Raw genomic sequence first — 26,138 nt, 5'->3', positions numbered from 1 at the left:
ATTACCCCAGGGATTATCAAGATACTGGCAGCCAACATTGATGGGACACAGATGACAATTCCCATCATGTTGTCGCCCGCTTCAACCCTCGTCACTCCCTGCTCGAAAAGCGGCACAAACAGCAGATTATATGTGCATACAGCAGGCGAGGAAGTCCCACATCAATTGGCAGAGATTAGGCTGACTCGTCTTCAACCCACGGGGGTGGGTGGTGGGGGTTTGCGCAAGTGCCTCTCATGGCCCAGTTTGGTCTGGATTAGCAGTGGCACCGGGGATTTGGGGCCCCCTGAAAGATTTTTCACTGTAGACCTCAATTTTAGATTCCCCCCCAGCAGATGGCACTGTTTTTTCTTTGTTTACAAATATTCTTCAACGTTTCACTCCCCAAACGTCAGCGTATGATTACACCAACCCCTCTACAACAAAATCATATTTGCAGCCAGAAATTTTCACAACAGGGGACTTTTCACTATAGCAAATCTATATCTCGGACGTAAACATGAAAAACGTCTTGTGCGATTTACGATCTAACTGAAGTTAAAAACAAAACCATCCAATACTGAAAAAAAGAAAAAGGAAAAAAAATAAATTGAAAAATCTATAATAAGCAGTCGTTTACATACTTACATCAATTTCTTGCATAATGTCTTTCACTCTGCTTCATCCATCTTTTATCTTTATTACTTTGATCCTATCTTCAAGAGTTCTTGGTTTGAGCTTGACGCTTTCGCGAGCTCCAAGCGTCAAATGACATTATTTCGGCAACCACGCCTCTCCGCGCTGGGCAGATTTCCTGCAACGCGTACATTCCAGAATTTCTTTACAAACGGACAACATGGCAGATGAACCGTTGCTTATGGAAGTTGGCCGGTAAAAACACCTTTTTGATTTGTCTGTGTGTGTGTGTGTGTGTGTGTGGGGGGGGGGGGGTCTTAGATCGTTTGAATCTACTAGGATTCTCTATCTTTGTTAGAGAGTAGTGTTGTTTGTATGCTGTAGATTCCATTTGCTGCCACCTATAGTGTGGGAGAATGTCGTCTGACAGCGGGGGAAAGCCGCTCCGAGTATAAAGTGCTGCAAAACACATGCCGGCGCGTCAAGCATAAACCAAGCTAGACTTTTGCTGCAGGCTTGTTTTCACCGTAGCCAATTTCAGTGCAACGCCAATGCAGAAAAAAAAAAAGTATAATGCAACAGGGGGATTTTTTGTTGTATGAGGAAGTAAAAAAGAGGGGAAGGCTTTTTTCCACACTGGGGGATTTTTTTGCACATGCAGGTTTTGTTGTAGAAGAGTTTTACAGTGTTTTCATTTATTAAAAGAATGAAGGATGCAACACCAACCAAACTTTAGCATCATTCTAAAAACGTAATCGGAAATTCTAGTCCACAGCCTTCCTAACAAATATTACCATGAAAGATGTGTCTGAATTGAGTGTGTACAATATAGAAGTAAAAATATTTAAAAGTAATAATAATTGCACCTCATATAAAAAATTTTTAAAAAAATCTTTTGACACTTAATTTTCAAACAACCCCATCAAGATGTGTAATGTGAAACTTGATTTGGGTCTGTCCTTTTACACGACATTTTAACATATTGCACAGACAGGATATTTTTACCACTATGCTCCGTAGGTCAGGCATGATGTTAACAAACATTTTCTTCAGATTTTTTTCTGTAGTACCTACCAATGAAGACGGTTGGGAGAACTGCAATGGAGTAAGAGAGTCTGTTTTATTAAGTTAATGCAGTGGGTCAATAAGGAAAGTTGCCAGAAATACAAATAAGGAAGTGAAGCATGTTTATATAAGTATTCTTCCTAAGGATAGTACCAATGTCTTTGTACGTTGCCTTCACTATCTTTCCAATCATAAAATCTGTGCGAGCCTAGACCCGTAAAACAAACCATTTTTAAATAATTCCAAATGAAATGTTGACATTGCAGCACATCTGCTATACTATTGGAAAGGGAGAACATGGCCTGCAGTGTATTCCTTTTTGACAAAACGTATGGTAAGGTCTCACTCAAGATTGTCAGGGGCAATGTCCTAGAGTCATTGGTAGCGGCTGCTTGGGGGTTTCCCACAATGCACAGTCTCTATCAGTTTGCATTGTAATTTGTTCAATATCTTTGAGTTCTACATGATGGAGTTGTGTTTTACTGCCTCATAGTCATAGCATCTCAAAGTCCTGGGTCCCCATCTTGACTTATGTCTATATGTACACTGCACTTCAGGGCCGCTCCTCCTTATATGTGTTTGAGTACCCTGTAATCGTTGTGCGATAACCTCCATCGCACGCCTGGCTCAATTGAGATCCAGTAATACAGAAAATAGCATGTTTTAATATTAATGATACTCTTAGGTCACATTCTTCAATGGCACCACAAGTAAACAACCCTACCATGTCATTTAACGAAGGAGGAGCGATTGGAAAAAAAACTAAAATCAGGATACACGGCATGAATTAATTATTACTGTTATTATTTTATTCAAAATAACATTATTATTTTGGTCAAACAAGAAGTCTGCCGCAGTTTCAATCTGTGAAGTTTCAATCGAAATGAACACACTGCATGATGAGGTAAACTGCTTGGAAAGGACATAGACTTAAACTTTATCGGTAGATGGAGATGTACCCGATAGGTTAGCGTAGAATAGTGCTAAAATTTGAAAAATGAGCATAGCCTAGCATATAGGCATCCTTTTGATGACTCATGTTGTTTGACTTACAATCTGTTAGGCTATAATGGATGGTCTATTTCCCTCTTATCTAACTAAGAAGGCTATGATCTCTGGAGTGATCTGTTACTAGGATTTATGATGTCGGTGTGCTCTTTTGACATTGAAATGAATAGCGTACTGTCAGTTCACTCAGCTAGATGTTCACTCATAGTAACCTTGCGCTTGATGATTTAAGTATATCTGGCGGGTATATCTGGCGGCACAACCCCAAACGCAACAAATATTTGTCATAGTTTCAGTTCACAAACAGGGTCTTTTATGATCTATGCTCAGTGTTGGTCACTCGCATTCATAACTGTATATACTCTTATGACATTGTAAAGCTGTCAATATTCACATTTTCTCTCCACTGGCAAACCTGCAAATATGAAAAACGAGTTAATTTGTGCTGCAGGAATATATTTGAATGGGCAACTTTGCCTTCCAGCAGAGGGTTGCATGTAGGCATCCACATTGTACAAGTCAAGTAACATCCATTCATTCAGTATCCATCCTTTATCTAGAGCCGCCTATCCTCACATTGGTCGCAGGCTTGCTGGTGCCTATCTCAGCTGGCTTCGGGCACACCCTGAACTGGTAGCCAGCCAATCGCAGGGCACACAGAGACGAACAAGTATTCACACACCCTATCACACCCAAGGACAATTTAGTATGTTCAATTCACCTGCCACGCATCTTTGTGGAGTGTGGGAGGAAGCCGGAGCGCCCGGAGAGAACCCACACGGGCTCGGGGAGAACATGCAAACTCCACACAGGAATGCCGGAGTGGATTCGAACTGGGACCTTTGAACTGTGAGGCAGACGCGCTGTTCACGGCCCCACCGACTCGCCATAAAATACATTATCACAAAGAAAATTTAGGTTTGAGCTCCCCCTTAACATTTTGTACGCTTTCCAGGTCAAATCTGAAGTGAATGCATTGTTACTGACAAATTAATGTGAAATCAGTCTGTTCTCCCATAGAATCTTGACCATGAGGCTTTTGGGGGTTTCAAACCAACTGTTTGTTCAGTCCTCAGCTTTACACCCTTAAACCTTTTCCAGACTTACCATTAATGTTTGGGAGCTGCCTGCAGTGGCTGCTATAATAGAAAAACCTCCAGTTGCCTCCCGCCTGTGAAGGACGCAAAAGCCATTTTCTCTGTGGAGATAATAGGTAGAATGCTTCCCGCATATCAAATGCGTCTATCACTGTTGTATCCACAAAAGAACACAGACTACCAGAAAAGAAAGAAAAAGAGTCATAGCGACGTAAGAAGAGAGCTCATTATTCATTGTAGGACGGGGAAGATATACTTTTTGAAGGTTTAGTGGATGAGAAAGAACAAATAAATCTTTGTGCAGGTAGAAGATGTCTAATGGCAGACCTCAGGTACAGTTTTGTGCATTCCGGTTGATTTGCAGATTTAGTGGGTGTCGTTAGACTTGGAAATGCTGTTCTTCTCATCTATATCATTTTTTAAATTTGTTTCATGTTATACGCCTCTGTAAACCATTCCCCACCACCCACAGACTGTCTTTTCAGTCCCTCTAATTAAAACTTCATTACCAAGTTCTTGTCACTATGCAACACGTATTGCTACCAATGATTGCTGCTGAAGGCCAAGTGTGATTGATAAAATATTAACATAATGGCATTTGAAGGCAATTAAACCACTCTAGTAGATTTAAATGCAGAGAAGCAAGAAGCAAGAAAAAAAAAAACCCTTAGTAAAGTATTGAATTTGTTTTGTAGAGGCCCAGTTAGTTCACAATTACTGTACTATTACTGCACTATTACATAAATTGCACAATTACACCAAAACCACACCTTAGAAAACACAGTAAAAAGCTAAGATTAGTCCCTCTTCTTCTTTTTATTATGATTATGATTTTTTCTTCATTTTTTTTCCACTTCCAGTTGCCTGAAATCAAAACTCAGGGGTGACTCATGGTGTATTTTGTGTCAGCGAGCAATGAATACTGGTAGTCAGCTTCATCCCAGACATGAGGAGTGGATTTCTATAAATGTATGATCCGCAAAATATTTTGGATTTTATTGACAGTGAACGTGTGCTTTCTTGGTAACTTATCAAAGAAAACAGGTCAGGCTTCAGCGCTGCTCTACAAGCAGCCTGTTTTGACGGTACATCGGCATGACAGAATTGTTTGAGCTGCTTATTTCTCTAATTCTCTAATATTTTGAATGAATGGCGTTGGATTGGGCAGTAGTTGAGAAATCCACATACAGTTTTGGGGCCGTTTTTTGAGGACAGGGCGTGTTGCCTAATTCTTCGTTTTTAATCATTTTTATCACATGTCAAAGTACAACTAACTCAAGCATGTATAGACCACGCAGGAATACGATTTTGAATAAAAGCTCATACAGGCCCGGGTGGTCTATCAATTACAAACATATTATTTCAACTATAGCTTGAAGGCATCTATATTTTATCAAGCTGACTTTGTGGACAAAGACAATGAGGACATTAGAAAGCCGCGTGTGGCTAAATGCGCCTAAGCAGATGCTACATCCATGTATCAAGCAGAGGAATGATGCTCATTGAAAAAACACATTGCTTTCCTTGTGGCACTCGCATCTATCACCAGTTTATGGCTGCTTTTTCTACACTTACGCATCTCCCCGGTGACATCCATCTGTGTCAACACACCAACTTGCATATAGCCCGAGGCTTTATTTAGCTGTCTCGTGTTGATAACGTCGTCCGCTTTTACCATGTGTTTTCTCTGCAAGTCTACGCGGATGTTTCTTACAAGAAGGAAGGTCACAAATTTCATTTTGTTTCCTCCTCCACAGTTACATAATGAAAAATGATGGAGGAATGCGTGACACTCCCGGTAAGTGATTCGCCTCATGTGCTACATCAGGTGACACAAACAGCTTAAGCTTCACCACTTTAATAAATGATTCACTTGACAGCTTATTCCATAACTAGGACCTTTCTCACTTACACACGCCGGCATGGAAAATATGCTTCTGTGTACTTTTTTTGGAAGCTATGAGAATGTCATACGAAATATGAAATTTGGATAAGGTATCCAGACACTGACACTGAGCGATGTAGCCCACAACATACGGGCCTACACAGTGCAAAACGAGCCTATTTCCAGCCCGATTAGGCAGTTGACTCACTTTCTAATTTGAGACTTCGATTGCCATGCACAAGGAAAAACGAAAAAAAAGATTGATAGGTCAATTGTATGATTTTCTGCTACTATTATCCCAAACAAATTACATTTGGATTTCCCACACAGTGAGCCATTTTTTATCACTCTCAATGGTGTTGTAAGTATAAAGTTTAATATAAAGCACTGTGTTTTAAAGTTGATGACAAACTGAAGACATGCACAGTTCACCACATAGCATTGTTTGACATAGTCTGTGGATGACTGATTACGATTTAAACTTGTGCTGCAACACCTACGTGAATTCAATGAAGTTGTGACTTTCATGTTGATCATGAGATGTTAATTGCTGGTAATTAACTGGTACACTGTGAGTTAGAGAGTGGTGCTGGTGACACCCACTCTAAGCAATCGGCTTCAGTAAGTGAAAAACAAAACATAGTTTTTCTCTACTTTGTGCCTCAAATAGCTTCTGCTCTTCTTTTTATTTCTATGTTATTTTGGAGAACACGATGGGGTATAAAGTTGGTGAGGAAATCGATTTCGACAAGCTCATCAAAATATGCCTTTTTGCACACCAGAACCTTGCACATTGCTTTCCAGTACAGAGATCTTATAAAATTAGGAATTAAGATTTGGAGAAGTAATTGGTCGATTCAAATCTCTGATTCATGTTGCATGGCTTGACTTCATTAGTGTTTCTGTGATTTTTCTTGCATATGAATGGTTATCTTAGAACTTCTGCCTTTGGAATGACTCTTTGGTCAGCTTTTGAAAATGGCGCTTATTTGCTGGACAGCATTGTGAACAAGTGGTTAGCTTGTAGCAGCACCGCCTCACTGAATTCGCTTTGCGCAGTTTTTCTCGGAAACCCAAGCTTCCTCCCACATCCGGAAACATGCTTGTGAGGTTAACTGACCACTTCAACTTTCCATAGGCGTGCTCGTGAATGCTTTTTGTTGATATGTACCCAGCGTTTGACTGGATTCGGCTGGTAAGCGGTACGGTAAATGGATCAATAGATGGACGTGGAGGTGAGAGGTGAACCGAAAGAGGAGAGGAAAGAAAGTATCTCACAGCAATGCTACAGCACACTGGGCAACCTGAGTACACAAAGGCTTTTCTGCTGCTGCTGCTGCTGCTTATCAAAGTGCTGCAGTGGGAGGGAGAAGCTGCAATAGGCGCACAGCAATAGCTTGTGGCAATTGTGGTGACATTATTGTCAGTTCATCTTTTTTTTCCTGTGCAGTTTAGCCTGATTAGGGTTGAGCATAAACTGGCTTTGTACACTTCGGACTGGTCGCTATTAACACTCACAATCACACCTGGAGTCTACATTAAATGTTTATCCTATGTCTCTGTGTTCATGTTTTTAGAATGTGGAAGCTGGAGTTCTTGGAGATCACCCACGCCAGAATGCTGAGAACAAACAAATGCCTCACAGGCCAGAGCTGAAGATATGAACAGCAAACTCCAGAATTGTGAGGTAGATGTGCTGGATAACGACTTTTAGTCATGTTAAAAAAAAATAAAAAATCGTCTCGTGCATAAACTACAGTCAAATAAAAATAGAAAAAAAATTAAATAAAGGTTTTACTATCAAAGGGCTGTGTAAGTGTCCTAAAAAAAAATAAATAGTAATCATATGTTTCTGTTCTATAGTTCCACGTGAATTTCGATTCGGTATGTCAAACGGATTGGAAGAAAGGCATGATCCTTCAACAGAGACATATACTGTACCGTACTTTATTATCTGGCAATCAAACCCACAGTAGAAAGAATAATTATTCAAAATGAGTAAATGTTCACGTATCAGTAGCATTCAGCAATGAATTCACAACATTTTTTGCATAAAAACAGTCAATGATCTCTGTATACATTCTAAACCGTACACTCCTTGACCTGTTTATTTACTCCTTTATTTACTCCTGACCTCAACACACGTGTTGATGTGGAGATTTTTACATCCCATTCAAGTTACACGTACATATGGAAATACTATAGTTGGTAAAATAAGTTAAATGAATAGTTTGACATTTCTGGTTGCAAAATAGTACTCGTCTCTTTTTACTTTACTGCGTTATGAGCTCCTCTTTGCCTTTAGGGGGCACTAAAACCCACCTGAAGCGTCCTATCGGTGCCCAACGGGATTCTAAAACTATATTCATTAAAACTGCTTTACTGCCTAAACACCAACTATTTTATGTTGGGTTGTATGAAAGAATCATCAGTGAACAATAATAATAATAAAAATATGACATATCTTAATACTGACTCTCAAAAGAGAGATTTTAATGTTGTAAGAATGGAGCAGTAATGATGCAAACAGGACTGTGCTTTGAACTTAATAGAAAAGGAAAAATACTTTAATCACAGTAAATTCTGCGATTGGTTGGCCTTCAGTCCATGGTCCCCCACCTACTGCCCGAAGACGACAATTTTAGTGAAGGGATTTGGCTTGAGAGTTTTTACAGAGCTTTGATCATAGTAAGTTTGCTTTTTGGAATTTAGGGGAAGTCAGGAGACGTTCTGATAACATGTCACTGTATTCAGGTATATTCTGATCTTGACACACGTTATACAAAACAATCAATCAAAAGGAATTAAATGTTTCAGAAAAATATCAGTTCATAAAACAAATTTTATGCTCAGTAGGTTATTCAAAATAATTATTTTTAAAAGCCATATTCTCCCCATACCAGAATGTGTGAACCCAGCTTGCTACCTCTCGTTACCTTATCAAGTTAAATATGTGTTTTTGATAACAAATCTCCACTATGATCCCATAAGAGAACACCTGAAGTTGAATATTTTTCTGTGGACAAATGTTTTATTATAAGTCTTTCTTTTTGAGAACAGGTGTGACACTTTATTTTGATTAATTTTTTGGAGACAAATATTTATTAATAATTGAGTTAATTATTTTCGTGATGTTACTGTAACATCAAAAGAGGGCCCTTTATGTTTAATGTATTTCTGTGGACAAATATTTATTGATAATTATTTCTGGTTGAGAACAGTTCTGACACTTCATGTTGATTATTATTTGTGGACAAATATTTATTCATAATTACGTTATTTCTTTTTGATAACAGATCTCTTGAGGATCTGAAAGAGAACACTTTATGTTGATTACATTATTTTTTGTGGACCATTACAGATTACGTTTGTTCCTAAGTTTAATAAATCGGACGTGGCGTGTTTTAAGTCATTTTTAACACAGAAATCCACTGGTTAAGGGGTACTTGTCTGAAAAAAGTATATTACCGAAAAAAAGGTTGTGAACCACAGCTTGAATGAGTCCCTTTGCCACACTGTCTCGTGTGCAGGAATATAAAAGTAGAACGCAGAAGTTAAAAAAAAAAAGTTAGACTAGTACGCCCTCGTCATTTAACTGCTTGCATTGACTTGTCCTATAGTCAGGACAATGTGCTTAATCTGAGTTAGAGGATTAAATCTGAGTTAATATTATCGAACAGAATGCTCAAAGGGCTTTCTATTTGACAGGTCACGAGACTGTTATCTCTTTTCTGTGACTTGACATGTGCGGAACACTGTATTGAAAGGCTAACAAAAAAAAAGAGAACATCTAAGATCTTTGATGTAAAGGACACGCACGCAGACAGAAGAAGAGTGGGAAGCTATCCAGACGTAACTGAGGAGAGCCTCATTAACGCGTGATCTTCCATGAGAAGACAAGAAGCACGCGTCACGATTGGCTTTCCAGTCAAGCCACGCAGGGTTAATCCTACCAGCTGCGCAGTGGCCGCGGCTTCACGGGCGGATGAACAGTGACAGATGATGACATTAGTGCCCTGGGCTTTGAGCGCAAGACACTCGCCGATCTGCTAGCAGCGCCGCAGAGTCCCGGCCACGTCGGCGCACCGGAATATTCGACCAATTTGGAGCACCCGAGGAGAAGGACATTTGGTTTCCCCGTAAGACCATTCGCTCTTTGTTGTTGATTTGGAAAGCCAAGGATTTCGTCATTCTTGTGCCACTTCAAAGAGCCCCGTATCCGAGGCTTGTTGAGCGCAACTTTTACGCGCAGCGGTGCCACGGATGAGCGGATCTCCACGCGCCTTGCTCGTCAGCTGCGAAACGGCAAAATCACAACAGGTGTGATTATAACCAGCGCACCATATGTGGACATGGATGAAGATCCACGCTCCACAATTTACTGAAGCAGGACCGAAGTGGCGAGGCTTGAAAGTTCTCTCGAAGAAAGAGCCGCGCCAAGTGCCAAAATGAGATGCGACTGCCTCAACTGGGGGATCTTACAACTGATATTTGTCACCTTTACAGCAGTAGTCACCCAAGGTAAGTATACTTTGCGCAAACTTTATCAAATGCCGCCCCGGGACAACGGCTAAATCCAAAATGGTACTCAACCGACGAGGTGTCGAAAATGAACAACAAAAAAGACAAAAACAAAAAAACAACCCAAGTGTTTTGTGCACGCTCCCCGGTGGGGAAGGGTAGCGATGTCATGCAAGCCGAAAATCAGCTTTCTCTACTAGTCTAAATAATAGATACATGTCCTCATTTGTGGCACAAACTTACATCTCTCTCTGCAGTGATACAGCATTTCACCGACCTTACACATGTCGCACTGTTTCCAAAGCTATAAGGGCATATGAAACATTTAGCGTGGAATGAGTAGTGCTTCAGATAGTGCAAGATTTAATGTAGGCCTGTTGCAATTTCAACCATGTCTAATGTACATATAGTGCTCCGTTACTGAATGGAAAGTAATACTTTCCGGTGCATAATATCAACCCAAGCACACACGCGCAACCACCTTTCATACAGGGGTGCGCGCAAATCAAAAAGGTTAATGCAAAAATATAATTTTCAAGTGCAATCTGGGTTAGAAAATAACGCAATTGAAAATGATGTTTTTTTCTGCTCTAAAGCTTTAACGATCTTGTTGGGCAGACAATTTCGACCAATCACTGTGCAAGTTTAAGCCCTACACAGCCCCCTCCCTTTCTGTTGATCTTCTCCAGTTTCTCACTTTGCAGCCACCAAGGGTGCAAGCATTGGGAGCAAGCACCATCTATATCATCTTATTCATGATTGTATGAAGCATCTGTTAAGACGCACTTATAAGAGAAGCTATGATGGTCGAATGATGTTTGATGGTTCCAGAGTATTTGACTTGTACTGCTGTCATTTTGTCAACCGGGACGGCTTTTCTCTTGAAAGCATAAAAGACAGGGCATGATTTATAATTTATGGCAACAACAAATCAGATATATTTGAGTATCATCAAAGCAGGCCAAGATTTTTTAATGCTTGTTATTTCAACAGCTCATATAAACGATCATAAACCAACTGCCACAACAACCTAATAAGATTCAGCACAAAAGCTTTTACAATGCTCAGGCTCACTTTTGATGCACATGTTCAGACAGAAGGGAAATATTTAGATATGGGATTTTATTTCATCGTGGATTTAGTTTGTTGATTTGCATACTACTAAGAACTCAAATTTTCTCCCGTCAAGGTAGCCTGAATCAAAAGAAAAAAAAGTTCAGTATATGTAAGCTACAATGTCAGTGAAGTCATAATTTGGGTACAGGCTAATAGAAAGGGGGCCACTTAGTGAAAATGCTAATTTTACAGCGGAGCAGGGACCCCAGTAGGAAGTGATGTCCATGTCAGTTTGGTTTTCACGCTATTTTCTATGAAATTAGCTGCACAAAATCCAGAATATAAAATGGAATGTTACGACAAAAAGATTTGTTTTGCGTTTTTCTTAAATGTGGGGTTGCCGGAAAAAAAACAGTGGTAAATAAAATGATATTTTGAGCTTGGGTTTATGATATGTTCTGTCTCTATGTACATGGAAAAAAACCAAACAGAAATTGAAAATCTCACCAAGTGGTACCATTCTATTGCCTTGTACTTGCGCCCATTTGTGGCACAGTTGCATTTATACTGAGAATTAAGCATGAGTGAGCATGAAGATTGGTATCTTGCACACTACTTTATGCATTTAATGAATAGGTGGCTTGTAAAAGGAACACATTAGCATTCAGACAATTCTGCAGTCTCCAAAACAAAACAGCTTGACAGGTCTTGAGAGGCAAATGGTTTGGATGGCATAAAAAAATTAACCAGAGAGAAACTATTGTTTTGTAAAGATTTGATTCCGTTTTCAGCTTGCAAGAAAAATATTTCTAAACAAGAAAATTTGGAAACTATATTACATCTATTGGAAATAAAGATGATTTGCATATTTATTATAATAAAGTATCATCTTTGTTGACTAGTTGTACGTCCTCAAAATGACTGACTGGCAGCATTCTGACACATTTGCATCAATCTCCTGTATTAGCTTTGAAAGTAGCGATTTGTTTTTGTCTTCAATGATGCTATTGGGAGACAATTGGTGTGTGCCAGCTGTTTGCTACATATGGTAAAAGCCATTATACCTCATTAGAATTCCCAATGCTGATTCAAGGTTGTAGATTCAAATAGGCTAACTGGATTATTGCAATGTGAACATTGCTTAATGGGGAAAAAAAAAAAAAAAAAAAAAACTTTACAGGGAGAAAACTGAAATAATGTTTTGAATATCTACCCCTCCGGAGCAAACTATATTCAAATGCAAAGCTAGTTTCTAAATATGAATGATGAACGTTATTTACAAATGCACCTGTGAATACATTGTTGAATAAACTTTCAACCTTTCCCAGACTACATGATTACTTCTCATTTCCATTTTAATTGAATAGATTTAAACTCCTATAGGAGTGAAGATGTTAAATGCAAACAAGCTCCCGCTACAGTCTCAGCCCGAAGCGCACTTTCTGCACAGTTTTCGCCAATTGAAATTTACATGTTTCTGCATTTGATTTTATCCGTGTAACATTTTCATTTGAGATCAGTACAAGTTCCACGCGGGTCCAAGTATCAGCTTGTATTCCCGACCCCAGGGGAGATGTTATGCTGCGCAAAACGAGAGAGGTGGCTTTCAGATGCTGTTGTAACTTCTGCATGGCAACACTGATGCTTTCTGACTAGGCCAAGGAAAAGAGGAACCTTCTGGTTTTCTGAATCTGACATATGAGAGATTGGAGCAGCTGGGGCTACATATTTGCTCTCAGGTTTGTCAGCTAAAAGCAGCACTCACACGGTGATAAGAGAAGAGACCAAATTTTCAACTAACTAGCCACGTGAGGGAGAGCGCATTTTAATCCCATGTAGAATATGATAAATATAACTCTGGGGCAACTTTGGAAATTGTCTCAAGGTTAATATTGAGATTCAATATTGTGATTTTCGTGCATTTCCAAGTAGGCCAAGTCCCGACAAGGGCACGTGTACACGCTGTAAAGGGATGAGGTTGCATGTTAAGTACCCTGTTGCGCTACAATCTCGCTCAGGAGACGGTGATCCAGTTTATATTCCTCTGGCCAGATATGGTGCCAGCTCTGGTATTAAACTGCACATCTGTCACCGTGGGTCCTGTTGGGCTAACTCAGGACATCCTTGTTTCCAGCTCCAGCCTTCTTCTTTGTCTTCTTGGTCAAGCACACGCAGGGGTGGGGCGCGGGGGGCATTGTGTGCTCTTCTTAAGGCTTCTGGGCTGTCACCAGGGTGACACATACAGTACTGGCGTGTGCTGTGAACTGTCAGACGCCATCGCGGGCCTTTTGGGTGAGTCGAGATGAAAACCAGAGGAGACTACGGCGGACGAACGGCTTAAATGTCAACTTCCTTGGAGGGGCATGATGACTGAGTTTGACACAGAAAAGCTCTGAGCTTTCATTCACGCTTTTGTTCAGAGGCCGACGTCCCACTGATGCGTCTTGCGCAACATTCGGGGTTGTGATAGCTCTAAATGCAAGCAAGTCGTGGTTTGTTTGGGTGTGAGTGGCCTCTAATACTGTGTTTCAAATGCACTGCCATGTTTAGTGCAGCTTCATCCATTTTACGATAATCTGCAGAGTAAACGGCATCGTTTTTGTCCTTAATTCACTAAGTACAGAAATTATCCCAAATGATAAATTAAAAACACGCCGATTGAATCACAACAGGCAGAGCGGCATGTGCGATGCCCGGTACACTTAAGCGCTAAAGGCAGATCACATATCAGATCATTTATTTACATGAGTGGCTTATTTTCTCTCAAAAGGGTGGCTCTAAAGCCCATTTCATCCCTACTTATTTAATAAAAGGAAAATCTGGATAATTTCACATTTCCATGTACTGTCCAGTACATTCTACAGGGCAAACATATCCCATATTAGGGTGACGTGGCCCATTTATCGTCTCCTAATGAAATGCTGTGGGTTCAATCTCCCGAGTATTGTGACAATGCCAAAGTCTTCTTGAGCAAGGCACTGAACCACCAGTTGCTCCTGATGCTGCACCATCAGTAGGTAAATGAGTACCTGAAGTAGGAAGACGCCATATTAGCCATCCATTTTTGCCGGGGTTTGCCGCCCCCCAAGAATTTCAATTATTTGACTCATTACCTTTAATAGAAAGATGTTCTGTCATAGTTTATCAAATCAAAATGAAAATACAAATACAGTACACAATTGCTTCCTTGACTGATTATGGCACGTTTAATAAATTAGTAAAAAAAAAAAAAAAAGAAATGACTTTCAGTGACCTGAGAATGAAATGATCTGGATGAATGAGAATGATCACAACGATATCCTGTTACATTTTCATGATGAGTGAATGATCTGTTCAGAAAATGAATGAATTCTAACACCAAAGACCCATATAATTAGTTCTGAACAGTGTGTGAGACTTCGCATTGCTTCATACTATTATTAAGGACTGATACGACAAAGAAAAATCCTGTCATTTTGGCTTAGACCTGCCCGCACACTTGTCAGCCTATAGAATATAAACTGAAATATTAGCTGTAAAAATCATATGTTCTATTCTTACAACGATTCTTAGCAAATTTTGATTCAATCATGGCACCAAAATTTGTTGGCTCACCAAGTCCCTGCTACAGTATGTATGCTTGATGACCCGTTTAGCCCTGCGTACTGCATTTTATCAGGTTAGTTGTCTTCAAATATTGCTATTCACATGTGAATTTGGCTTTGTTGATCTTCTGGCTATTCACTGCTCACTAACTGAATCAGAAAAGCTGTTTTAATCCTGATTTGTAATGGTTAACTGTCATCTTTGAACCAGAGCTATCTGATCCCACCAACCGACCCCCTTCCCCACTGGGCCCACCCAAACCCCGATCGCACGCACGCACACACAAACACACACACGCACGCACACACAAAGAACAAGCAGATCATCTCTGTGTGAGAGGAAAATAGGGCAGCAGAGAAGAAAGAGAAACCACGGAAAGTGACAAGCAAACAAGCTCGCTTGATGTGTACAATTTAGACATTAAGTAAACATGTTTATTTGAAAAATTACATTCGACTAGAATTAGTATAAGTATGTGCCGTTATCTCTGGAATATAATTAGCTCCCTCGGTATTGTCTGGCAGAGATCCTGTGAAATACTGGTCCATGAACACAAGCAAAGGCTCTTGTTGCTGAAAATGTTTATTTGTTGTAACATTAACTTGGGACATTTTGTCGAGTAGTGAACATGACTGCCACTATACTATATATGCCTTTGCAATCGTTAACCTCTGACAGTATTCTTTTTATATGTCCTTTTTGCTAAGATATAATGCGCTCTGAATATCAATGTTTTTTTTTTTCCTCCCCTCCTTTACATTTAGACCTCAGCACGAAGGAGCTTACTGACACAAAGAGCCCAGTGCCTTTCCCTATCTTCTTACCAGTCAACTACGAGGTCCGGGATGCTGACTACCTCTTCTTAAAAGAAGCAGGGCAGGACTTTATGAGAAATTTCAGCATGCAGAGTAACACGCAGCCCTTCGTTCTTTTGAGAGCAAGCCGCCAGCCGGCCGTAAACGCCAGCTACGGCCCCATGTCCACAGAGCAGCTTGTGCCTCTGGACCTGGTCCAGTCCGTGCAGCTCTTTAACGCCCCGGACGCCTTCACCTTCAACTGGAAGATTCAGGCCTTTGTGCTAACGCCTCGGGTCTTCTCCACCAAGCCCAAAGTGCGGGTGCTCTTCTACGTGGCGGGAAGGGACTGGAACAGGCAGCAAGGAGCTGAGGATGAGCTACCATGCGTGACAGTCTATGCCTTCTGGCAAACCCAGGAGGTGAGGTGCTCCTGTGCCATGGGAGCGGAGAGGGGAACGTGCATGGCTGAGATACAACCTTTGCCTGGCTGGTTTGGTCAGAGCTCCGACAGCACTAGCAGGGAGACACAAGATCCTTCAGCTGGGAATCTTGTGGAGCTCTACTACCAGGCACAGCCCAAAGTCAGCGGGAAGTGTAACACGTTGGAAGGGAGTCGTTGGGGAAGCTCACAGCAACAGCAGGCGGAATATGTTCCCGTCACTCCCATGCAGAGGATTGGCAGTGTGCGACTCCTGCAGGTGCCCAAAGGAATGGCCACACTCTCTCGACTCAAACTCGGCAATTCCATTGTGATACGCACATCCTCCAAACCACTGAAGAAGACTGACATCGCCACCTTCTACATCCTCATGGCCAGCTCCGCTCAGCTGACTAACTTCACTCTCAGGTAAGGTTGAATGCTGTATACTTTTTCATATCTCCTGATCCCTGCTTAATTGGATGGCTCCTTTGGAGGCCGGTTGATTCTTGAAGCTTCCGAGGTTCATCTCGTATTCCAAAAAGCGAGCCCATCATTATGAGTACTCATCTGTAAGCCCGATAGCGAGCTTTGAAAACAATGGAACATTAGAGGAAATTGAATGACGTATTTCTTGGAAACTATGATTGAGCTTTTTTCCTGGAAGCGTGGTGGATAATAAAATGCTACAATTTTCATGAATTCCTGTTTGCATTGATGATGTTCAAGGGCTCAAATGCCCTACATTCCTCCGGATTGACATGAATCATATTAAATCCCCAAGAGACGTCAGTTCATTAAGACGCTACTTGAAATGATTTGCTGGGACCGTTAAATCGTTTAATATTGTTGACCTTTAACCTGGCTATGGAGATTACCTACCGCAATACGCTGGAAGGCTCATTTCTCATTGGAAAATGCTTTAATGGTTGAAGAATCACACTAGTACCGCTGTAACACATATATTCGTGGTGGTTGTGGAAGTGTGTGTTTTATACCAAGTTTAAAACAAAAAACAAATATTGGCATGCTTCCGATTACTGTACTGTACTGTTGCTAAAACCTGAATTCACATTCAATCAGTACAGAAGTTTACTGTGTATCAACAATTGACCATTCTTTCATAAAGGGTTGTATTAACCTGCATTAAATATTCAATTGATCTGAATTTAGTAGAATTTACATTTGACTACATTTCTTTGAACAACTATGGGAAAAAAAAAAAAAAAAAAATATATATATATATATATATATATATATATATATATATATATATATATATATATATATATATATATATACGTATATATATATATATATATATATATATATATATATATATATATATATATATATATATATAAGATTTGCATAACATTTTTTTTATTTTGAGTACAAACACCAGAGCCTATTATTTTACACCCATTAACATGCTAAATTGTTTTATTACATTGAGAAGGATTACAAAAAAAAAATGTTCTGTGCACCTGGGGAGCATGGTTTCTTAGTACTACCCCTCACAAACCTTGCATTCAGCAACCTCTAAGAAGCTGGGTAACCAGGGGAAAAAAGAGAAAGTTATTGATGCTCACAATGCTGGAGAAGGACTAAAAAAAAAAGATTGAAAAGTTTTTCAATGTGCAGTTTCCACAGTCTCAGGAATGGTTAAGAGGGGGCAGGTGAGAGGAGATTAAAAGGACATCTGGATGACCAAGGAATTGAAGAACGATGGGAAATCCCTAAAAATATAATCCCTGACTTGTAACGACTATACAAAGTGTTTTGAAGCTGTGGTATCAGCCAGAGAAGGTCTCATTATATACTGAAGGGACAAAAGATGTAGTGCCCTACATTTTGCACAGGCCCAAATAAGTTTACCATTTTTGTAATTTGGTTCAGTTTGTACCCCTCCATGAGCTGTCATTTTACCACGATGGACGGGTGTGCATGTCTCAATAATCTTGGGAGCTAAATTGTCTGGGGCTTTAAGACCCTGGTGGGATCACCTATGGCAACCGGGTCCTAGGTGGGAGACCAGACTAAGCATAGTTCACATTGCCCTCATGATGAGTAAAACAGTTGGACACAAGTTTCCCTTGCCCGGACGCGGGTCACCGGGGCTCACCTCTGGAGCCAGGCCTGGAGGTGGAACTCACTGGCGAGCGCCTGGGGGCCGGGCCTGCACCCATGGGGCCCGGACGGGCTAAGCCCAAAAGGAAAACGTGGGTCCCCCTTCACATGGCCTCACCGCCTGTGAGAGGGGCCATTAGGGTTGGATGTGATGTGAGCTGGGCGGTGGCCAAAGGAGGGGACTTTGGCGCACCAATCCCCAGCTACAGAAGCTCGCTCTTGCAACATTGAATGTCGCCTCTCTGGCGGGGAAGGAGCCTGAGCTGGTGTGCGAGGCAGAGAGGTTTCGACTAGATATAGTCAGACTCGCCTCCGCACACAGCTTGGGCTCTGGTACCAGTCCTCTTGAGAGGGGTTGGACTTTCTTCCACACTGGAGTTGCCCGCGGTGAGAGTTGCAGAGTAGGTGTGGGCATTCTTGTTGCCCCCCAGCTCAGCGCCTGTACATTGGGGTTTACCCCAGCGGACGAGAGGGTAGGGGGGACGGGTCCTGACTGTTGTTTGTGCCTCTGTACCAAACAGCAGTTCAGAGTTACCCACCCTTTTTGGAGCCCTTTGATGGTGTGCTGGAGAGTACACCCTCTAGGGACTTCCTCGTTCTACTGTGGGACTTTGCTCACGTGGGCAATGACAGTGAGACCTGGAGGGGCACAATTGGGAGGAATGGACTCCTCAATATGGAACTGAGTGGTGCTTTGTTATGTGACTTCTGTGCTCTTCACAGATTGTCCATAACAAACACCATGTTCAAACGTAAGGGTGTCCATATGTGCACTTGGCCGGTGTTTAATGATCGACTTTGTGGTCATGTCATCAAATTTGCGGCCGCATATTCTGGACCCAGATACAAGTCACCTGAGATGAGTTTCCTCCACAGGGTGTCCAGGCTTTCCCTTAGAGATAGGGTAAGAAGCTCGGTCATCTGCAAGGGACTCAATGTCGAGCCGCTGTACCTCTGCGTTGAGAGGAACCAGTTGAGGTGGTTCGGGCATCTGGTTAAGATGCTTCCCGGACGCCTCCCTGGTGAGGTGTTCCAGGCATGTCCCCCGGAGAGGAGGCCCCGTGGACGACCCAGGACACAGTGGAGGGACTATGTCTCTCGGCTGGCCTGAACGCCTAGGGATCTTCCCGGAGGAGCTGGACGAAGTGCCCGGGGTGAGGGAAGTCTGGGCATTCCTGCTGAGGCCGCTGCCCCCGGGACCCGACCCAAGATAGGTAGAAGATAATGGATGGATGGTTCAGTTTGGAATTCATTTTACAAAACTCCATTAATGTTGTAATGTTGTAATTGTCTTTTTTTCTTTTATACTTTAGACACTATAAATAGGCATATACTGTATATTTACTTATATATACTGTATATCCTGTTTTAAAGCGGTGTCTTCAAATTCACACACAACTGTACAAGTAATTTTATCTTTCAGTCAATAATAGGCATCCTTGCTACTTATTTGTTTTGAATGTTCCCGTTGATCATGTGAGGCTTCATATTATAAAGAATGCTCAGGTGCTACGGCAAACTGGTAAAAAGATGTCTTTAACAAGATCATGAGACATTATTAATGAGATCATATCAAAAGCCTGTTCATGTTGGCTTTTGGGCGGTTTTCAGAATCTTTCTAGTTAGTGAGAGAAACAGTTAATACATCCTCAAAGACAAATCATTTCTGAGTTAGCGCCATCTCAGTGTGAGCGCATACTTTAGAGGTGAGAAGACTTTGAATATTTATAGAACCACACCTGCACTTGCAAATTATCGGTTCCCTCACTTCATTCAGTTGAAGTCAGCATGTATTGATTTCATTTGTCTTTGTTCACAAAAAAGATACTCACTTGTCACTTTAAGAATGCTTTCCATTAAGATCTAATATGAACTCTACATTAACAATATGATAAACCAGAGAAAGATTGTGTGCTTAAATTCATATTTTGTTAAACAACCTATTAAGGCATTTCAAATGATTTTTGTAACTTTGAGTGACATTTCTGCACCTTTTAGCAGGTATTTGGCCCATGCTTCATGAGAAAACTTTCAGTTTATCCAAGGTTTAAAGGGTGCCGGATATTTTAGGCTTCTTCCACATATTTTTTAAGAGATTTAGCTCAAGGGTTATAAAAGGGCACTTCAGACTATTCCAGTGTTGTGTCCCTAATGCAGCACTTCTCAAATAGTGTGGTGGGCCTCCTGGGGTGGCGCGAGGTGGAAAAGATTTTGTTTTTGTCTTGTGAAGTGTATTTTCAATAAATTATGATTTTTTTTATTTTTTTTTAGTTTCAGGGACTTTGATGCACTTGGTTCTTTTTTTCTGTTTTTGACTAAGCTGTAACCCATACAAACACAAAAAAATTACCAGACCTTGAAGCTGATTGTTATTGCTTTTTTCTTTTGTTAATGTCAAAAAGGACACAGTTTTAGGTGTTTTTATAACATTCTTACTGATAATAATCTCATTTATAGTCGCATATTAAGTGGAGGGGGGCGCGAAATGTTTTCTCTTTCCTAAGGGGGGATTGGAAAAGTATAATTGAGAAGCACTGCCCTGAGGCGAAAACTTGGGTGTAACCATTCTGGGCCGTGTTTAGTTTTGGATCATTCGCCTGTTACGGACGCATGACGTTTGACTGAGACCAAGCTTTCTGAAACAAGGCAGCAATTTTTTCTCTAGAAAACCTTGGTTGTCTCTGATGGCATTTTTTTTTTCATCATTTATTTTCAACGTCGTTCTACTTGGTTAACTTATGGTCAAACAATGACGGATGGTGTGATCTACTGGCTACGTTTGGTGCATGTATTTGGGTTAAGGTTGGGTTATGTCAAAATTTGAGTGTTTAAAACATTCAACGGATATCAGTTTACATGCGTTAGTGAAAAGAGTTATGTTAACTGTGTTAACTCCAATCGAGACTACGATATACGGTTAACGACCTAAGGCAAAAACTGTAGACATCTGACTTTAAAAAATGTTTTAGGGATAACGCTTTATTCCTGGCCCTTTTCATAACTTTTTTTTTTTTAAATCATTTGTTGAACTACACTTCAAAAGTAATGTCTGAAGTTTAGTTGTCCATTTTAAGTTGACATGTATTCATAATTACTATTATATTATTACTTCTCTTTCACTAACAGAGGGGTACTAATGGTTTTATCCGTGTGTATGCTTCACCGTCAGACATTGCAATAAATACAGTCAAAGTACAAATTAATAATAATTTAAAGTACAGTATACAGTCATTGTTCTTAGAATTTAAAATAGATCCAATGAGTTGCTTGTTAAATGCACCAAAACAGTGTTCACCTTTGTTAACATGACATGACGTCAACAACATTTTTCCTTTGTACTTTTGCCCCTTCTTTGCTTAACAATTTGTCATGGTCTTGACTAAAAGTAAAACCTCATTGTCATATGGTCATCAAGTGGCCTGACATTGTGCAAGTGATCTGTTTGAACAGGCAGCCTAATCATTTATCTGTGTGACAAATGTGGCTTTTACAGCCATTTTTAGTGCTGTGGTGCCTGCCATCTGGCAGGGATAATGTTGGCGTAAACTTGTTCGCAACCCCTTAAACGGCTCCATAAGTACGATAAGCACGATGCAGATAGCTGGCCACACACTGGACATTTGCCTGCATAAATGATTGCATCTGTTCTTTACTGTGTACTTGACTGGCCCTGCAGTGAAGCATTCACAAAACTAGAGATGGGGGCCACAAATAATTGATGTAGACGTGAGAATAATTACAAAACCAGTGTAGCATCTTGAAATTAGCTTCAGTGATGAGATGCTCTTAGAGCATCGGTACAATGATAGAAATCTATGTTGTATTCAGTTGTGCTTAGCTTTTTATTGACTCTTTTTTTTTAATCTGCTCACCAAACTGTAACAATTTATTGTTAGCGATTCATAATGCCGTTTATGTAAAACAACATAACATGTGTTATATAATGCATACGAGGGACTGTGTGTGAATGTAAAACATTCTGGGTATTTTAAATTAAAGTATACAAGCATGTGCATCCGGAGGCCTACTTCAGAATTTTGTATTTGAGAAGATATAAGGTGAAACAAGGTGCCACTCATGCCTTGCCTGGTCAGAAGTGAGATGGATGGCAGGTGCAGCACCTGAGAGCTGTTTTTCCTCGCACACTGTCAGCTTCTGTCTCCATGGCCATCCATCTTGCCTGCCCTGGTGCCTCCCTCTGCCTGCCGCCTCCTCGGGGCCCACTAACCAACGCCATGGACACTGCTTCTTACTACCCACCGCTCATAAAAAGAAAAAAAAAAATCTCTGCAAATCACAGGGGATTTTATTCTTCCAAGGGAGAGGGAAAAGGGCGGATAAGTCCTCTTGTTGTTTTCGTCGTCGCTTTTTATTAGTTAAATCCCGCTCCTTTCGGCTTCATACATGGCCATGCCCGGCTTGAATGCCACCTTGGTTTTCTTCTTTTCACATTGAGCCTAACTTCCTATGAAAATGGCATGAAAATATGTTTGTTGAAAGCAAACACAAAAAAAAATGTTAGCTGAGCACAGTAAATACAAGAATAAACGAGAATTTTTTGGGTTGTCAAATGGCAAGTCAATATTTTAAAATTCGTATTTTTTTTCTCTTTTCTTTCATAAACGAATGAAATAACCCTGTATTTTTATGAAGTACAAAGTGACAACAGAAATCCAAAAGGGATACTTAATTATGGAAGAATAGATAGAACTGCCAATGTGGAACAACCCTCTTTTTGTAAAAATTGAAGCTTTTTATTTTTCAATAATGCAAAGAGGTATTGACGTATATATGCAAATGTTTAAAAAAAAATCGATATACCTGTATATATTTATCGAATTTAGCCTGCAACTTGTGTATTATTTTGTGTTTATGTCTTGTTATTTACAAAAATACATAGAAAATACAAAGACATTTGCAAATATTCAAACTTCCCTACTATAAAGTTATTGACAAAAGGTGAATACAATAACATTTTTTTTAGGTTAACTTCCTTTCTCACAATGTAATTAACTATTAAATATTAAATACACAATTGGTTGTCTTTTTCAGGGAGCTAGATTTTTTGGAAGATAACGCAAAAGGTAGCCAGCAGTTTTTTGTTTTGTTTTTTTTCCAAGAAATGGGGCGCCTTTGCAGTGGCTCTCCTCAAGTGGAAGCACACAGCATCATTTCACAGTGTGATGATACAGCAGAAGCCTGCATGCCAAGATTACTTGCCATTTGAGGCCTCCTTTGGAGAGCGGTACAGCAGAACATGCAGATGGTGTCACACACACACAAACACGCAAATGTGCACAGAAACGTAGCACAAAAACATCTTCAGGTTACGTTAAATATTTGATATTGAGAGATAATGTGTTGTCAAGCAGCGGTTGTCTACTTTTTACTGGACTTGTTAGAGCTGCACTTGAATCACAATTGCTGTTGCTTCTGTCACATATTACACACTCTTAGAGAGTCATAATGCGATCAGCGCCAGGTAATTATCTGAAAGATTCAGGGATATACGGCGTCGTTTTGCATGCAAACGGGAGCAAAGATTTACACAAGGAGGTTGTTCAAACAGACTTTTGGTGTCAGCCTCACGGTGTCTTTTGGGCATTAGAGTCCTGATTGTGTTGTAGGCTTGGATGGTTTGTGTTGTTGCAATGAATGAACGCACACAACCCCTGGGCTTACCACTCATGGATGAGTAGGGAGACAAGTGATCTTTGCCACTTCCACGCCACATGTCAAATAGTGTTACATTTTGCCGAGGGCGCTTTTTACATCATTTCGATATATAAACAAAGTCTAAACGCTCAGTTATTTCCCTACACTTCGTTGGCCCTCAACAGGAAGTGTTTATTTACTACATTCTTGACCTTTCCATTTTTATTTCTTTATTTATTTTTACAGAGCGACGATAAAGAACGGCGTGACCTTTCGAACAGCGACACCGAGTAACTCTTTACTGTGGGACATCACGCTGGATACAGGTGCAGATGGAGCCATCTCCGTTTTTTGTCAGAGGAAGGCTCCCATATCCGGAAAAAGGCAAGTATGACAAGTTTTCCCTTTCCACTTGAATATCTATGAGCTGCTTCATCACTTGAAATTTCTGTTGCCTAAATAAACAAACACTTGAAGAGTCCAAAGGGAATCTGTGAAGAGCTGCGTCAGGAGTTAAAGGCAGTTCTTCTAATGTAGCTCTTGCGGCTCGTATCGCTGCTTGTTTGTTGGCAGCTGTGGACTGAAAGTCAAACCACCCGTCCCACCTGACAGGAGCAAAGCACAAAATCATTGTGTCCCGGGGAGCTATCCCTTATACTGTAGAAGTGCACACTGGCTATCGGAGATGCAATGTGAAAACGAATAACACTCAACCGCGCTCAACAGTCAGCACATTATAAAAGGTCGCCCAAAAAAATATTCAAGGAATGGAAAATAAAAGTAATTCGTATTAACCGCATCGGGACACTTTGTGGCGATAATTCTGCTGGTGAGGAATGGTACTTTTTTTTTTTTTTCACGCATCCAAAACATTTGTAAGGTGAGATGAGGCCGGGCGTTGTGTTGGTGTGCGCCTGCCTCACAATCTCTGCTGCAGTTTATCCCAAAGGTGTTTGATAAGGTTCTTTCACGCCAGACTCATCCGAACATGCGTGCTTTATGCACCTTGCTTTGAGCACCGGGCGCACTTGTCAAGTCGCAACAATAAATAGTCTTCTCTAAGCTCTACTCACTGTTACACAAATACAAAATGTTTGGTTTTCTATTTCAGGGGATACTTTTGCACTAGGGAGTGAGGCTTTTGAATGGTCTGTCAATTTCTCATGTGCCTTTTGTAAGCATTTTCAAGGTGTGGGGATCTACCCTCCCTCGTGTATTGTGGATGTGTCCACTATCAGCAAAGGGGCATAATTTGGTTAGGACCCAAGGGTGGCCCTAAATCATGCATCTTTCATGATACGAGTCAATTCCGAAGAGATCCATTTGGGAAATATGTCACACATTAAAGGGACAATGTTTAATACTGGGTGGATTTAATGGAGGCATACAGATTTGGCTCTAGGACGCGTGTGGTGCGTTCATTCATAAATATGTGCATGTGATTATATTTGATCAAATTGTAATCATTGTCATTTACAAAATATTTTTGACGAGCACACTGGGCATGCAGTTCTCACAGGACTCATTCACAACAGCTGTGACGTCCTCCTCGGCCAATTTGACATTGTTGTCCCGACGAAGTCAACTGGCAGACTCTTTTTTTTTTTTTTTTTGGTGAATTTAGATGCATTCCCATTCTCCTCCAAATATGGACTTTCCGTACAAATCAGGTGGAACACATTTAAAGGGATTGGGAGTGGCCGCTCTAATTGCATGAAGGGCCACACTGCCTCCATCTCTCTGCGTCAAGCTGTGCCTGTCTACCAAATTGCCAAATCTCTGTCTGGCCCCACCCGACCTCGCCAATCGCCAGACGTACGCCTGATCACAAAAGTAGGGACCTGAATGTGAAATTAACTCCAGCATCCAGATGTTATACTGATCCTCCTCTGTGTCATGTGAGTGGATCATATACAAGCTACATCGAAGGAGCCATGTGATTTGAAGTTTTTTCTAATAAATCCAGTACATGACTGAGCACGGAAGAGGAAGTGGGTCAGTAATCATAGCTCAGTCCTGGTTCAAACTGTGCAATCAAATCTGTTTATTTGCAGTGACGTATTCTTCAGGAGCAACGCCACTTTTTTTTTTCCATTGTCATTTCAATTTGTTTGCTCTGCCTTATATAAGCGCTTGGTGTGATCAGACTCAAAGGGCTGGTTCAGCATTGATTTCAGGTGATATTGTAAACCTAGTAAAAGGAGTCCGGGTTGCCAAGCATGCGATAAAAAACAAAATCTGTAACTCAAAGACCATTACTATGACTGTTGTTTGTATTTGCCGCTTCAACTCCAAAACCCATCGGT

The 26,138-nt window shown here is 40.7% G+C and overlaps 1 protein-coding gene across 5 annotated transcripts in view; it reads left to right on the top strand.

Annotated features, from left to right (window-relative positions):
• The first annotated feature begins 8,287 nt into the window (after window positions 1–8,287).
• LOC148430010 (transmembrane protein 132D) overlaps window positions 8,288–26,138 on the top strand; it is a 32,867-nt gene continuing 15,016 nt past the window's right edge. For 3 of the 5 annotated variants that reach the window (XM_088408670.1, XM_088408648.1, XM_088408678.1), the window contains exons 1-3: window positions 9,508–10,191; window positions 15,597–16,476; window positions 24,079–24,216. In XM_088408670.1, the coding sequence (XP_088264796.1) occupies window positions 10,119–10,191; window positions 15,597–16,476; window positions 24,079–24,216 (1,091 nt within the window). In that variant the 5' untranslated portion in view covers window positions 9,508–10,118. Of the gene's footprint in view, window positions 8,359–8,393; window positions 8,425–9,507; window positions 10,192–15,596; window positions 16,477–24,078; window positions 24,217–26,138 lie in introns of those variants that run through there. The other 2 variants (XM_088408663.1, XM_088408656.1) reach the window with 2 other exon arrangements.

Source organism: Hippichthys cyanospilos, chromosome 1, assembly GCF_059441005.1.
Source record: "Hippichthys cyanospilos isolate Australia breed blue-spotted pipefish chromosome 1, RoL_Hcya_1.0, whole genome shotgun sequence".
Classification (NCBI taxonomy): domain Eukaryota; kingdom Metazoa; phylum Chordata; class Actinopteri; order Syngnathiformes; family Syngnathidae; genus Hippichthys; species Hippichthys cyanospilos.
This window is presented reverse-complemented; position numbering and strand designations above follow the sequence as displayed.